Source organism: Nicotiana tabacum, chromosome 18 (assembly GCF_000715075.1).
Source record: "Nicotiana tabacum cultivar K326 chromosome 18, ASM71507v2, whole genome shotgun sequence".
NCBI lineage: Eukaryota > Viridiplantae > Streptophyta > Magnoliopsida > Solanales > Solanaceae > Nicotiana > Nicotiana tabacum.
Window position 1 is genome coordinate 146,237,757 of NC_134097.1, and position 16,074 is coordinate 146,253,830.

Here is a 16,074-nt window from a genome sequence, read left to right on the forward strand (position 1 = left end):
CTTTGCATGCCTCTGATCCTTTTCTCTATTACTAAACCACTGAAACGTGACTATCATGCTTCGAATGCTTGCTCTATGCTACTACTGTATGTTGTTTCTTTTGCCATAGCTTGGCCTCACATGTCTATTACTTGTTCATTCCTTTATATACTGAGTCCTTTCTGTGATTGATTTTCAAACTCATAACTGATTTCAAAACTTTTCCCTCTTACACGCCTGTCAAGGGTTAATTGATTCTCTTTCTTGGTTTACTAAACCCTTTCCAAAAATAAGTACAATCATGTACTTGGATTTAAATACCTATTGTATGATTTTACTGCTCCTTTTATGACAACAACCAGTCTGCTTACAAACTGATTTTCTTTCCTTATTTTTGATCCTGTTAGTATCCGTTTGAACAATAATCCCTTGATTAAAGGGAAGTCTTGTGTTAATTGATTTTGATTGTGATCATGCCCATATTTGTGTTGAAGCTATACTTGTTTCTTTACTCGTTTTCAAAAACTATAAATACATATATTCTTCTCTTTCAGAGACACGAACACACACATCATAAGTCACTACTTCTTCCCTCAAATACTCTTAGTTTTTCTTAAAAACATTCGAGGCTTTCTCTGAACTCATAAGCTAGAGTCCTCTTCTTTGATTGTGCTTTGGCTGCAAGTATTCTGCTTTTCTTCCTGCTTACTTTTCTGCAACTGGTATGTCTCTTCTTGTTTAAATTCTGCCTCTCTCTTATGTGTTTATGCTTTAGTCTTCTCTTTGTTTATTTTACTGCTTTTTGCAAGTTTGTTTATTCCTGCTCCTATATGAATCCCCATTACTAAACCCTTTGTATGTTGAGTTATGGTTCAGAAAACATGACAACACTTGATATTGTTGTTCATGTATATGGACTGGACTCCCTGAGTCCTAAACTCTTTCAATTCCCATTCCCCTTTCCCTTTATGTGTATTCTGAGCCTGAGACTTTGGTCTGGCAGTGTCCTAATCACTGTCCAGACCATAGTCTGACCTTCAATAGGTCTGTACTCTTCTTTGTTGGCTGAATAGGCCTGGTCAGGGGTGTGCCAGCCTATCCTATGGCTAGGCATGACCACCAGCCTGCCATGGCACTCCCTAACCCCCCTCTTGCACTTACACTCATTCTTAGAAACTAAGTTCTGCCCCTCTCTTGTGAGCCTTGCCTTGGGACCCCCTAAGCTCCCTCTGAACTTGGACACCTGAGGGCTGGCCCTTCCACACTGCACTATAACTCTTTCTAATTAATATCTTGGGTGTAAGCACTGCCTAGAGTTCTTGAAACTCCTTGGATCTCTGAAACACCCTAGATAAGAGAAGGCTTTGGAAATCTGGATCTCGGAAGTGGTTCAATCTCATATTGTTAGATACTAAGTCTGAATTAGGCTGCTCGGATGTAGCTGTAATTTCTGATGTATTTTTATTTCTGTCTTATTTTTCTGGTATGTAATAATTGTATAAACTCGGGGATCTAAAGAAAAGGGGAGGGGATTTACTTTTATGCACAAAAAGGGTAGAAACCATGCCTATAGGACTTTTACTGTTAATCTATGCAAACTCACAAATAGAAACCATGCCTATAGGATCTAACTTTCTGATTTCTGCAACTATGCATATAGATACCATGCCTATAAGGATTTGCATTTCTGCATTTATAATGACATTAGGCAAACCTTTAGGTTTAACGATAAATCAGCATATAGATATCATGTTTATAAGGTTGTTAATGTTTGAAAGGTATTAAAATCAGTAACTCGTAGAGATCATGCCTAAAGGAACTTCAAATCAGAATTGTTTCACTCGTCTAAAATAGTACTAACCCTTTTTGCTAAAACAAGCGACTTTCTGCACGTTTTCTGAACCCTTAAAACTTTTCTTGCAACCAAATCAGTGCATCTTTTTCCTTCTTGATAAATATTCTCAAATCAGTGCATATTTTCTGAAAACTTACTGCTTTCCTGATAATTTGACAAACATTTTTTCAAATCAATCTGAATTCACTTCTTTATACTTATCTGATAACCTTTTGAATCAGTCTGTAATTCAGTTCTTTTGCTAAAACTCAACAACTATTTTTCTTAAACAAGTATGTTTTCTGAAACTCATTTTAAACCATTTTCTTTGTATTAAGTCTGCAATCTTTTCTGAAACTTATCTTATTATGTAACTCCTTTACAATCAGTAGTTTTGTCCCACACTTAAGGTAAAGTTGACTAATTAGAGTGGCTCAGTCTTTGACAACTGCATTCGAGTGAGCCTAATGCGGACTTCTTGTCTAAAAGTATGTGTTGAATCGGTCCGCTTATCGCTTTAATTTTTAAAGACCAAACTATGCAAGACATGCTAAACTCTATGGCTTATCTGATTTAAGGAGGTTTACTTGAGCCTTACTTGCTTATCTGCCTCCACTTTTACTTGTATTATGTGTTTTGATTGACACCTTAGTATTTTGTCCTTTGAAACTCTCAAAAAGCCCCAAATCCCTTTCCCTTTAGGATTAGTAGTCCTAAATGCCTCCAGGACTGATAGGATTGGGACGGGTACTAGCATGCGATAAGTAACGAAACTTTTCGTGCTTTAATACCTTAACGGGGTGGGAAGGGTAGAATATGGATATCATGACCGGTGCGCTAATATCACGTGAGACCCCTCTTCTGAGGAGTGATTCCTGGATATTGCATTGATGTGATCCATATTATCGGTAAGCCTATGACCCATTTCCCCTTTACTTGTTAACTTTTAAGTCTTCTTTTAAAACTAATTTTCTAAAGTCTCTACTTCTTCAACTCTTAAACTTGTTTGCAAAACTATGTGAAGCCCTTTGCTTTATTTTTCTACTTGTCTTCTTAAAGTCACAATTATAGCATGGCCAGGAACCACACTTGTGGATCCTGAGGGGTGCCTAACACCTTCCCCTCGGGATAATTTCTAGCCCTTACCCTAATCTCTGGTATCTTTATCTCAAACTCTTCTAAAAAGTGTACTAATGCACTATAATCATTAGGTGGCGACTCTTCAACTTCTAAGACCCAATTTTCGAAAGGGAATAGAGTTGTCCTCCCAATGTCGTAGACCCGATTTTGACCCGTAGAAAAAGGGGGTGTCGATAGTGAAAACAGGTAATTTGACAGGCATTAATCCAGTATATATTCGCTCCTCAAGCATTTCTGTTCATTTACTTATTTCTTACCCTCAATACTCAATTCATATACTTCTCACAATAACCGAAATCGAAACATATATATATACCGTTGCGGCGTACATCCCGATCCGTATATCGTTGTGGCGCACAACCCGATCCATAATAATAATAGTCAACTGCGCTCACTGGGGGTGTGCAGACTCCGGAGGGGCTCCTACAACCCAAGCGCTATATTGTTGCGGCGTGCAGCCCGACCCATATAAGTATTAATGCGGCGATCCAATATATGTATTTGCATATTTGTTGCGGCACGCAGCCCGGTCCATATAAGTATTTGTTGCGGTGTGCAGCCCGATCCAATATATGTATTTGCTGCGGCGTGCAGCCCAACCCGGTCCATATAAGTATTTACTGCGGCGTGCAGCCCGATCCAATATATGGATTTGCTGCGGCGTGCAGCCCGATCCAATATCATATATAATATCCTCACTATTGGGTCCTCAACCCCTCTCAGTCATTATAATCACAACCTCTCGGGCACAATAATATAAGGTAGGGATCTCAGCCCACATATTTCTCTCATTTATGGTTAACATTTCATAACCCGGTTCATATCATTTTTAAACAATTAAAAACATGACTGAGGATATGATTTTTAGCAAATAAGTGAGGAAAACTAGTCAAAAATCACATAAGGGTTCTACAGGTCGGCACAAGGCCCCAAACATAGCAACTAGCCCAAGTCAGGATGACAATGCATAAGTCTCAGTCAAAATGTAGTGAAAATATCAATTGGGATGGACCAAGTCACAATCTCCAGTAGTAATGAACCCCACGCTCATCACGCAGCGTGTGTCTCATCTCAGTATAGCACTATGTTGTGCAAAATCCTGGGTTTCAAACCCTCAGGACATCATTTAAAATCAGTACTCACCTCAAACTGGCCAAAGCTCTAGCTCGCTATGCCCTTGCCTCTTAAATTGGCCTCCTCGCGCGTCGAATCTGACCAAAATCACAACGAACATGTCACATTATACTAAAGAAACAATACCCAATCGAAAACAATCAAAAAATATCAAAATTCTCGAAATTGGCAAAACCCGAGCCCCGGGCCCACTTCTCGAAATTCAAATTTTTTTACATCAACGGGTTCCTTATCTTCCCAGAGTTCATACATACCAAAAGTTCTCAAATCTAACCCCAAATGGTCCTCCAAATCCCCAATCAAAATCTCAAGCCATATTTCCTCCATTTTTAGCAAGAATTCAATGATTTTCTAGGTGGATTTCACAATATAAATGAGTTTTAGGTCCGAAATTCTTACCTCCAAACGTTTCTCCTTGAATCCCTCATCAATCTCCTTTAAAAATCTCTCAAAATATGGCTGAAAAATAGACCCAAATCGCGGACAAGAGGACTTAAAAACATTCTGCCAAGGCTTCATCGAGGTGTACCTTGCGCTATGCAGGTTGTACATCCTCTTACCATTTTCCCTGTTGTACACCTTCTATTAAAACGCCTATAACTCTTTGTGAAAATATCCAAATGACAAACGGTTTAAATATTTAAAAACTAGACTCGAAGATATTTCATTTGATAGGTTGTACACCATATAACTCTTTATATATTCCGAGATATGAGCTTCTAAAATGCATCAGAAAATTCTGTCAAAACTGATCCACCAGCCATATTCGATTCATCATAACTTTCTGATAGAATATCCAAATTATGAATGGTTTAACTTTCTGGAAACTAGAATGTAAGGTATACAACTTTAATGTTTTACACTTTTTCTGATTCCTTATATATTTCAAGATATGAGCTTCCAAACTTGACTCATCGCACCGGAAATTTTCTGGTGCACAGCTGAAGCTAAACAAAAATCTGCAACTTTTCCAAAGATGTAATAGTCCGTTTAACCACCCGAAACTCACCCGAGGCCACTGGGACCTCAACCAAAAGCACCAACACATCCTAAAACATCATCCAAACTTGTTCCAATCATCAAAATACCTCAATTAACACCAAAACCATCAAATTACATCGAATTCAAGCCTAAGTTCTTCTAAAACTTCCAAAACACGCATTCGATAAAATATCCAATCAAACCACGTCCGAATGACCTGAAATTTTGCACACATATCCCAAATCACTTAAAGAAGCTACAACAACTTTCTAAATTCCATTCCGACTCCGGATCAAAATCTCGCCTATCAACCGGAAATCGCCAAAATACTAACTTCGCCAATTCAAGCCAAATTCTATACCGGACCTCCAAAACCACTTCCGATCACACAAGATACGGATAACGAAGCATGAAGAAATAGAAAATAGGGAAAACGGGGTGGTAACTCATAAGGAGACGGGCCGGGTCCTCACACAAAATATATCTTGTGAATTTATTCTTTGATACTTACCGAGTCATTGAGGACTTGTCCGGGGTGAGCAAGGAAATAAAACCAGTGATTTTTATCCACCTTTTCAACTCCAAGGTCTAACCAAGGGTTGATTTGGTTATCCTTTATGGAAAGGGGAGCCTTCTCCTGTAACAACAAATAAATGTCCAATAAAAAAAATCACAGAATCAATTACATATTTAAACTTTAAAATGCTGAAATGAAAGTGTCAAATTAAGCATTCATACCTCTTAGATACTTTGTGACTACGGTGGTATAACCACTTGTTGAACTTATCTAACACATCAGAATCTACATTTTCACCTATAAGAGTTGTGAAGGGGTGTTTGAGGTAGAAAAATTTAGGTCCAATAGAGCTGATGCCTCCTAGAACTATATAGAGGTATGAAAGGTGATCGTGCATGTTTCCCCGGTTGCCTGGTTCTCCCCAGATGAATAGGGGTTGCTTCATCTGGTATGGGCTCGCCATACTTAACCAATTGTGTTAAGTTGTCTGGCAACTCAAAGTCATCCAATGTCACACCCTTCTTATCAATGCCTGATCCTTCAGAAGTAACTTCATCCACATGCTGTGCATTTTCACCTTTATTTAGCTGTTTCTCAATGACTTGTTCTGTCTGAGCTGCTACAGTCACTCCGTGAATTGGGGACTGTGCATTGATATCTTCAATATCTGTTACATAAAACATAACTTACTTAACATGAATGTAAAATTGTATAAACAACAATTATTTATTCTGAATGACAGTACGATATTATACCTGCTTGTTCTACCTCAGCTGCTTCTTGAAATTCTGAATATAAGTCAACATGTGCTGGAACATGTTCTGGAACATGTTCTGGACAAACTGCAGCTTCAATTTATAATGAAAAAAAGGTAAATAATACTAGATAATGCTGCCTTGAAATTTGTAGATATATGTAGGAAGTTGTAGATAAAATATGAATAATAAAACTATGCTCTATAAAGTTTTATACTAAGTATATATATTTGTAGGTATTTGCAGATACATGTGTTGCTTGTGCTTGCATGCACTTGCTCACCAATATTAAATTGAAATTGCTGGTTGTTCACTCATTGTTGTTGGTCATTATTTTTGGTTGAACTACCAGCAAACTAAAGATTTTATGTTAGTTTGAGTATATTGTTTCATATGTCATAATTTGTTTTGGTATATAAATATATGTCAACTTTTACCTTTGCCTCATCCGCATCATATCTCCTGTTTATAAAATTCAAAACACTCTTCATAGAATCATCTATAAACACTCGAAGGTCATGTAGTTCCTCAAATACAGCCTTCCTAAAATCCTCTAACTTTCCATCAACCTAAAAGTTAAAAATATAGTTAGTTGGTAATTTTATTCAAATAAATTACAAATCAGTTTAATTATGTACGAGGCAATATTATTTTCACAATTGTCTACAAATTGCTACAGTTATACTACAATTTAACTACAATGTGTGCAATCCCAACAGGGATGACTATAGAATTATACTACAATTTAACTACAATGTATACTACATAAATTGTTATGAAATGTAGATAAATTGTAGCAAATATGTAAATATATTGTAGTTATAATATTACCTACTCAATTCCCTTTTCTAGCTTCCTGAGCTTCTTAGCCACAGATTCCTTGTCCTCTTGACAATCTGTATGTTTGGGTTTCAATGTTGGAGAATAAGCATTTGGAACCTCTAATGATTGTGCACCTTGTTCATCTTCATACTCAATCTTGTTTGGAAGAGTAAGCACTTCAACCTCTTCTCCATATTCAGTCACGCTTGTGAACTGAATGATGGAAAAAAACAGTTAGTTCCACTAAGGTAGAAAATGTAGGCTAATTGTAGATATTATGAAGGTAAATGTAGCAACATATAAAACTGAAAAAAATACCTTAATCCACTCAGGCTTGATCATCTTCTCTTCAAAGGCAGTTAACCAAATCTGCCCCTTAGTAGCTGACCATCTTAATATGCGAGGTATTGAGTCAGAACACCTCGTAGCAAGCTTCGTGTTGACGGTCGAGCAACACTCATAAAGCCACACTTGCAAGGCTAATGAGCATCCCCGTATGAGATAAGAATGTACACGGGGATTTAGACGATGCCTAACGGATTCCATAACCTGATTGAACGATTTAATACCCCATGGGTATGACTCAAACTGACCAGACTCTACCAAATAGAACCTAAAGTGGTCTATAAAAGACACATGGTCTTTGTCATAAGAGCGAACAAAAAATTCCAAAAGTTAAAGAATGCACAACTTGACTGCATCCTCATCGTTTACCCAAGATCTATTTGTTACTATATTTTTCAAATACCACTTCTCTACTCTTTTTTTGTTAGGAAAATAGCTATTCATTAACTTGCTAACATAAGTAGAAGTATATCCATAATCTGTAAACTGATTCACACAATTTAAACTGGTAATTAAACCAAACTCTCTCAATGAAAAATTCAATTTTTTCCCCTTCAAATGGACTGAAAAAAATGATTCATTAGACTTAGACAGTTCATACTTCATCAGAAGATAAATAGCTTGGTTTTGCATGCAAATGGAGGGGAGAGATAGTAAGTAACCAAAACAAGTGTTTTTAAAAAGCTTTAAAGCATTTGGAGACAATAACTCTTTTATCTGGCTAGGAATGCTAGGATCACACAAAGTGTGGAATCTAAGTACCCCATAATCCACATTATGTGGGGCAAAATAATGTCCATTCTGCACAAAATGATAAATTATTTCACATTACTAAACTGCATAAAATGAAGCATTAATCTACATATTATCTACATATAACTACACAATCACTACACAAATAGCTAAAAACAAATCAGGAAGAAAAAATACATACAAATCTGTTTCAACAAAATACAGCCTACCACACATATAACTACAAAACACTACAAGACATCTACAGATATAAACATTATCTACAAAAATGTAGGAAGAAAAAAGTAACTACAACTCTGTTTCAAAATTTAAAAGCTAACGACAATATAACTACAAAACGACTACAAAATAACTATAATTATAAACTGTAAAAAATCACAACTACAAATAATCTACAAAATTAAGACAACTAATCTACAATTTACCAAAATACTTAAAACAGAGATTTTTACATCCAAAACAAAACTAAAAAACTGGAAACGAAAATAATAAATGTTTACCTTCACCAATTTTTTTTCTGAACCAGTTTTGGGAGTTTTTTGGACTGGTTGTTTTGAGGAAGCAGGAGACAACTTGGGGTTTTTAACTGTTGGAATTTTAGGGACATCTTCAACAAAGTCGTCATCTACACATACATCTTTCCTCTTTCTTTTGAGTTGTTTGCCGCCAGTTGTAGCACTTCCTCCAACATCTACATCGTGCATTTGCTTTGTTCTCATCTCAGCACGGATTTGTCTCGGAGATGAACTGTGGGTAGTAGGTTCCATTGCATGTGTAGATTTTACTTGTTTTTTTGTGGTGATTTTGGTGTTAAAACACCCAAATCGAAAGAGGGGATATCACATACTGTAGATTTTTTAGGTATTTTTTTGGGTAGATTTGATGTTCTTCATGGTTTAACTTCAACTTGACAAAAGATGAGAACGAATTTTGTAGAATGATAACTTCAATATTTGGTGAATTTAAATGGAGAATAATGAAGAACGTGGGTAGCTTTTGTTCTGTAAAGAAGAAAATAGGCGTTAAACACGGGGGAGTGAAGGGAAAAGGGAAAACGTAGGGGGACCTTAAACATTGAGGGTAATAAGGTTTCATATATGGCAAAGGAATGTTAAAATTTCAAATTATAAACTGTTACCGAACCGTTAACCCGATAACCCAATACCGATAGTCCAATAAACAAGTAATGTTTCGGGTTATCCGTTTTACCCATATATGCCCAGCCTTAATCTGAGCACCTCGTTAAAGAGTGAATTAATAATTCCAAAGTGGCTTTACAATCATCAATGCACATTGTACAACACTTTTAAAGCTCAGTAGCCATATCAAAAAAGCTTTGAAGCTAGTTAAAAGGAAAAAAACAAAAACAAAAAAACTTTGAAGCAAATGCTTCCGCCATAGCCAGGACTTCACGAACCTCATTCCCCAAACGAACAGAAATGCTAAGGGCAACCATGTCAACAATACCTCTTACCCTTCAATCTTCACAATCTCTCAAACACTTATTCTCCCTTTCCCATTTCCAAAAACCCCTTATCCACTCTTTTAATCAACCAAAAAAGCTCACAACTTTTACAAGAAGACTGTTTTCTATAAAACCCATTTCAGTTTCATCCCCAATTAGGACTTATGTGGATGAGAAAATCGACCCCACATACTTATCTTGCTCCATGTCACATAAAAATCCTCTCAAAGTTGCGGTTTTGGTTAGTGGCGGCGTTGATAGCAGCGTCGCTCTTAGACTGCTTCATGCTGCTGGACATTCCTGTACTGCTTTTTATCTCAAGATTTGGTTTCAAGTATGTAACTTCACTACTTTTGCCCATAATTATTTAGTCTTCTTTTGAGTTGGTATACAGAGTTAAAGAATATGAGCTGCTTTTGCTACTATTTCCTCTTTCTATTTTGCTTTTGATAAATCAAATAAGTGGTACTCCCCAGTTTGATTGGGCATGAAGTTTTTTTATAACCAGCTTGCGCGCACCTCGACTAATTCTGTAGTATACCTGCCACCTCCCACCATTACCACGTAATTGGGTACGAAGTTTAAGAAATGAAGAAACTTTGTGAAACCCATGGTCTAAAATAAGCTATATACTACGCCTTGAAGCGAGGTGCAAAACATTGATGGCTTCGCCTCTCTTAGCGGGTGCTTCAGTGTGGTCATTAAGACTCTAAGGCATATTTTTCCTTGCTAATGAACGTAATCCTGAAGAGGCGAGACTAAACAATTGATATTTCACATAATTTTCTTTTTTAATTTCTTTATCCATATATTTATCATTCATGCTTATAATTATTAGTTTTTGACTACACATACATATTTGTATTTTTTCCACCATATGTGCCTTTCTTCATTTAAGCCCACACTTTATTTGCATTTTGCGCTTAAAGGTGCAACAAACCTTTGAGTTTTTTGCACTTTTCGCCTTTGATAACATTGACGACCCCTTAATCTTTTTAGTTTCAAGCAGTGAATTTGGTTTATCAAACAATTCCTAAAGTGTATTGCCTTCTCTTTTGTAGGAAGACTTTGAGAACTTTTGGTCTGAATGCCCATGGGAGGATGACTTAAAATATGCAAAGGCTGTTTGTGACCAGGTCAGTCTTTTTTCCTCGGTCATTTTCTTATGTATTGGTTTGGAACAGAATTTTGATACATTGTAGACACAGCTGCTTTCTTTCAGTCATCTCTGTAGTGATAGCTCTGTCTGATTTAGGTTAATTTTCTGTTAAATGCTAAATCTGAAGTTAATGGACAGGATTATACAACTTCCTGCCTGGCTTTAGAAAAAGAAAAAAGGAAAAAGGATAACCATACCGAATACCAAATAGTTTGAAATAAGATTAAATCAAGAGTTTTCGGGCATGATGCACTTTACCTTTGCACATAATCCATATTGTGGGTGATTGTTTCTTTTACCTGGCCGTGCATTAGTAATCTGATATTCCCAACCATGTTTCTGCGAGTGCTTTTGAGGTTGATGTTATGTTTCCACAAGGTCTTTTCAGGTTGATGGTTCCTGTTATGGAGGGAGGGAGGAGGTGTTCATTCTCTTGCATTAGTTAGTTTGCTATTTCCAAATTAAGTTTCCACAGCATCTGTTTTCAAACTTTTCAGGTTGATGTACCATTGGAAGTTGTCCATTTGACTGATGAATATTGGAATAATGTGGTATGTTTCTGTTTACTTTTGAGCTGCTTAATTACTCATTTTACCAGCTTTGTCTCATTGAGTGGAACTTTGTTACGTGTTTATTGGGTTCTGTTTACAAAGGTTTCTTCATGTGATGTAATATAAAGATAAGCTAGAGGCTATTGATGAAAGCTCGGTTGTAATTTTGTTTTTTGATATGTAAGTTTAACATGTTCAGGTATCATATATCATTGAGGAGTACAAATGTGGCAGGACTCCAAATCCAGATGTCCTTTGTAATACTAGAATAAAATTTGGTCAGTCATCTTACATTATCAATGCACTATTTTTTGCTGCCTTTTAATTTCGTTGGCTTGAAAATGGCAAAACAAATTTTCAGGTGCTTTTATGGATGCCATTAGCGGAATGGAATTTGACTTTGTTGCTTCTGGACATTATGCAAAGATTGTCCACGCATCTACTGATCATCTGGATGAACCTTCTATCTTAGAATTGTCAAAGGATATGGTGTGTATATAATGTTTTGAACTTGTATTTGCAGTACGTTTTTACCATACTTATACATGTTTCTTTGAGCCTGTTTCCATGTTTTCTTTTGTAAAGTTTGATGTATTTACTTGAGAAGGGGAGATTTTGAAGATGACATGGTGGGAAAGAATCTTTCTTGATTTTAGGTAAAAGGATGAACATACGAGAAATTGAATAAACTTAGGCAGATGTATATGGTCAGGAATTAAGCATTATGCTCCCATCAAAAGCAGTTTTGTTTGCAAGAGACATACGTGTTCAGCAGACGAGGATGGACTGTTTGATAAAATACATTTGCACACTGAGTTTCTCTTCTATAAAGAAAGGAAAAGTTTTTTTTTTCGATTTGGTTAAAAAACAAATAAATGAAAAAATGTTTGAGTTTGGTTGGTTTAGCGATAGTCCGTTCTACCCGAATTGGTCGAATGCCCAAATCCATATTGATTCGAGAAAATTCTGGACGGGTTGGTTCATCAGCCATTTATTGACTCAACCCTTTTAGACTGGCCTAAATTTAGCCCGACATTCCTATTTGATACCTCTAGTTTGTGAGTGTACCAAGTTGTGCTAGTATTGTCCTCCATTTTTCTGAAAACTTGCATTGAAGGGCTCTTTAAAATCTCCTGCCTACTCTTGGCATAATTAATTTCTTTTCAGAAATCCCATGTCTTCCTTAGTCTAGTGAACAGTAACATTAAACAACACATGAGTGAAATTCTTTGAAATTCCATTTCTATGTTCATCTTTTTATGTATTTTGGAAGTTCTGCATGATATTTCTGTAGTTTCGTCTGATTTTTCCTAGTATTCTAAACACGTCCTCGTCCCAAGTTTTTCGTTCTCTTTTTTGGGTCAATGCAGCTGATTTCTTATGTCCGCAGTGGTGTTGTTTCAGGTCAAGGACCAAACCTACTTCCTTTCGCATCTCTCACAGGCTCAGCTTAAACGGCTGATTTTCCCACTTGGATGTATCCCAAAGGTGAGGTGAGACTTTTCTAATTATGCTTATCACTTCTCTACAATATCGTTGCTATAAAATGATCAAATATTATGTTGCTGAGAGAGAATCCGTCTTTACCCTCCTTCATACTGGGATGTGATCATTTGAAAAATTCAATTCTTCATTGAGGCTGAAGTGCTCTTAATCTTTCATCACGTATCTACAGGATGAAGTTCGCATGCTTGCTAAATCATTTAATCTACCAAACCAAGACAGGAAGGATTCACAAGGAATATGCTTTCTTGGCAAGGTCTGTTTTACCAGCACATTCGACAGTTAACATGAACTTTTTGTTTTTTGGTATAAGGTGATGTCGGTACAGTCGTATGCCATTCTCGTGAAGTAACTTAAATAGGTTAGTTACTAACTAGTTTAGCTATTCCTGCTGGTAAGTTGTAACCAGTTAAGTAGCTCTCTTAACCATGACTCATGAGCATTATTTGCTAAACAACAATAGATGAGCTTGCCGGATTTATTGCGGCAAACAGGTAATTGTCTAAAATTGTCAATGCAAAGTGGGCCTTACAATCTTTTTGCTATATCTGAACCATTTTATATCAAGCTGCCAACACATTATAATGGGATGTGGAGGTTCACATTTTTCCATCCACCAGTACGGGTAATATAAGTATATTCTATAACCATGACTAGTTAGATTTGAAAACTTCATCTTCTGCATAGAGGGTCTACACGACAAATCTCTTAGCCGTAGATTCATTATTTTAGCTACACACTTTCTTAATTCTGTTAGATTGCAAACTTCTCCAAAAAGTTTAAGATTTGTTCTTAATTTTTTGTAGTTGCATATAGTTCAATTGACCCCAAGAGATCTTAGTCTCAGTTCCATTTGGAGTTTCAGATAAAATTCAGTGAATTTGTCGCTAGACACATTGGAGAATCAGAAGGTGTTATATTGGAAGCAGAGAGTGGAGATTATCTCGGAAACCACCGTGGCTTTTGGTTCTATACTATTGGCCAACGCCAAGGTTTACGTCTTCCTGGAGGACCCTGGTATGTGTCTACTAGCTCTTTCTTAATATATATGTGACCAGCTCTGGTCTCAAGTAGTTATGCAGTTTGATTATCTTATATCCATTTGTTTTTTATTGTGTTATTAACCGCCTACTGCACATGGCTACTTGATCATTAACAAGTTATATGGCGGATGACAGTTGCCATAATCCACCCTCCAAAGAGAACAAAATGCTTGCGTATTGTCATCTTATGGCCCTGATCTTCATTGTGTTTAGGAATTATGAGCAATTATAGTAATCATCAATCCAAATATATGTTGTTCTTTTGCATGAGTTTTCAAATGTGCTTATTAAATATTTTGCTTACTTTGTAGGTATGTTGTGGAGAAGGATATTAAAAACAATGTCGTATATGTATCGAGAAATTATTTCTCTGTTGACAAGAAAAGACGGTTATTTCGTGTTGGATCCTTAAAATGGCTCAGTGGGTTACCTCCTAGACAAATCAGTCAGCTTCAATGCAAGGTAAATCTTCCTTTTATTGTTTCCTCCGTTAAACTTCTTGTTTATTGTTTGAGTTCATTGACACCTTTATACGTATCTAAGAATGTTCAACATGAACTTAGGCTGTAAAGAACAAAGGCTATAATATACGTGACATAGCAGACTAGTGGAGATAAGAGTTGAATTTCTTGGGATTTCATTTTTCTTTTGCTTGATTATTTTTATTTTAGGTGGGTACTGTTGTTTTTTCCAATTTTTTGCAATGTGAGCTTGGTAGCACTGGAAATTCAGAGTAATATGGTGTTTATATACAAGCAAAATTCTTAGTTTTTACTGGTTTTCTAGGTTCGTCATGGTCCCGGTTTTTACAACTGCAGCTTGGCCATGGAAGTTGATGAACATGGGCAGGAAGTTGCAGTTGTCCGGATATCTGAAGATGATCAGGGTCTGGCAGCTGGACAATTTGCAGCCTTTTACAATGGAAGGACTTGTATTGGTTCTGGCGTAATACTGGAGTCATGGGATGATCAAGGATATCCAATTTGTGAGAGGGCTCTTGAAATTGCTCGAATGGAAGATAAATCCAAGCTTGGGAAACCAGTCAAGATAATGGTAAAACCAGAGCAGAGTTTTGCTACAATCTGATAAAAAATATGAGGCAAATCTTTATATGGAATTGCTAATTCTGGAATTGCTAATTCTGGAATTGCTGTCACTAACTAGATTTCACCTGGTTTGGTATGCATTACATTGGCTGCAATATCTTGAAGAATATCAGTGATAAAGTGTTTTAGGCTCTATACATGTAAACTCTAATGAGTTAAAGATTTATTAGGAGGGTTAAGTTTGTTATATATAATATTGGACTGAGATATGGTCACGGGCTCGAGCCGTGAAAGTAGCCATTGATGCTTGCATTAAGGTAAGTTGTCTACATCACACCCAAGGGTGCGGTCATTCCCCGGACCCTGTGTGAATGCTGATACTTTGTGCATCGGACTGCTCGACTGAGATAGAGCTTATATGGACAGGAGAAGTCGACCCTTGCTTGCGATTGAGGCGCAATAGTTGTTATTATTGTCAAGAGAGCTAGTGAAATATGCACCTGGGCATTGGAGGAGGGTGGTTGGTTGATTTTTAGTTGTATAGGAACTATCATTTATCTTTAATGATACAATATTTCCCAAGATTTAGTTGGGAGGCATTGGTTAAGTGAAGCAGCTTTATATCTCAGTAGATAGACCAGTTGCTATCTGTTTTATAGAATATCTTTTTCTTTAATTTTCTTTTAGTTTCCAATGATAAAAACACAATGATATTAAAAGAGATGTATGTACCCCTTTTTCTTTAATAGTCTGACCGTTTGCTTATTTTTTCTGGATGTTTTTACTATTTCATTTGCCGTAGTTCACTAAAAGCTGTGATTTTGTTGTATTGAACCGAGAGTTTTTCGAAAATAGCCTATTTACCTTCACAAGGTATAAGGATTGCGAACATACTATTATCCCCAGAATCTACTTGTGAGAATATTCTGAGTATGTTGTTGTATTTGTTGTTAGTCTGACTGTTGCAGTCAAACCTTGTATATCTTGAGACCGTTTTACCTGAACTGACACAGTATTGTAATCTTCTTGAGATAAATATGTATCTTT

General features: G+C 36.5%; 1 protein-coding gene across 1 annotated transcript; it reads left to right on the top strand.

Moving 5' to 3' along the window:
- Positions 1-9,611: 9,611 nt before the first annotated feature.
- LOC107827275 (uncharacterized) lies at positions 9,612-15,801 on the top strand. The gene is made up of 10 exons (XM_016654370.2): positions 9,612-10,059; positions 10,787-10,861; positions 11,382-11,435; positions 11,635-11,713; positions 11,797-11,924; positions 12,840-12,923; positions 13,111-13,194; positions 13,804-13,955; positions 14,293-14,443; positions 14,768-15,801. Exons 1-10 carry the CDS (start codon positions 9,700-9,702, stop codon positions 15,065-15,067), a joined length of 1,467 nt encoding a protein of 488 aa, XP_016509856.1. The 5' UTR covers positions 9,612-9,699; the 3' UTR covers positions 15,068-15,801.
- Positions 15,802-16,074: the final 273 nt, after the last annotated feature.

What these genes read in the sequence shown, in the direction of transcription:
- LOC107827275 (XM_016654370.2), top strand. Translation starts at nt 9,700, where the DNA reads ATGCTAAGGGCAACCATGTCAACAATACCTCTTACCCTTCAATCTTCA. An exon ending in CAAAGGCTGTTTGTGACCAG is followed by an intron (nt 10,862 to 11,381) that starts GTCAGTCTTTTT and finishes CAAACTTTTCAG; the next exon opens with GTTGATGTACCATTGGAAGT. An exon ending in ATGAATATTGGAATAATGTG is followed by an intron (nt 11,436 to 11,634) that starts GTATGTTTCTGT and finishes TAACATGTTCAG; the next exon opens with GTATCATATATCATTGAGGA.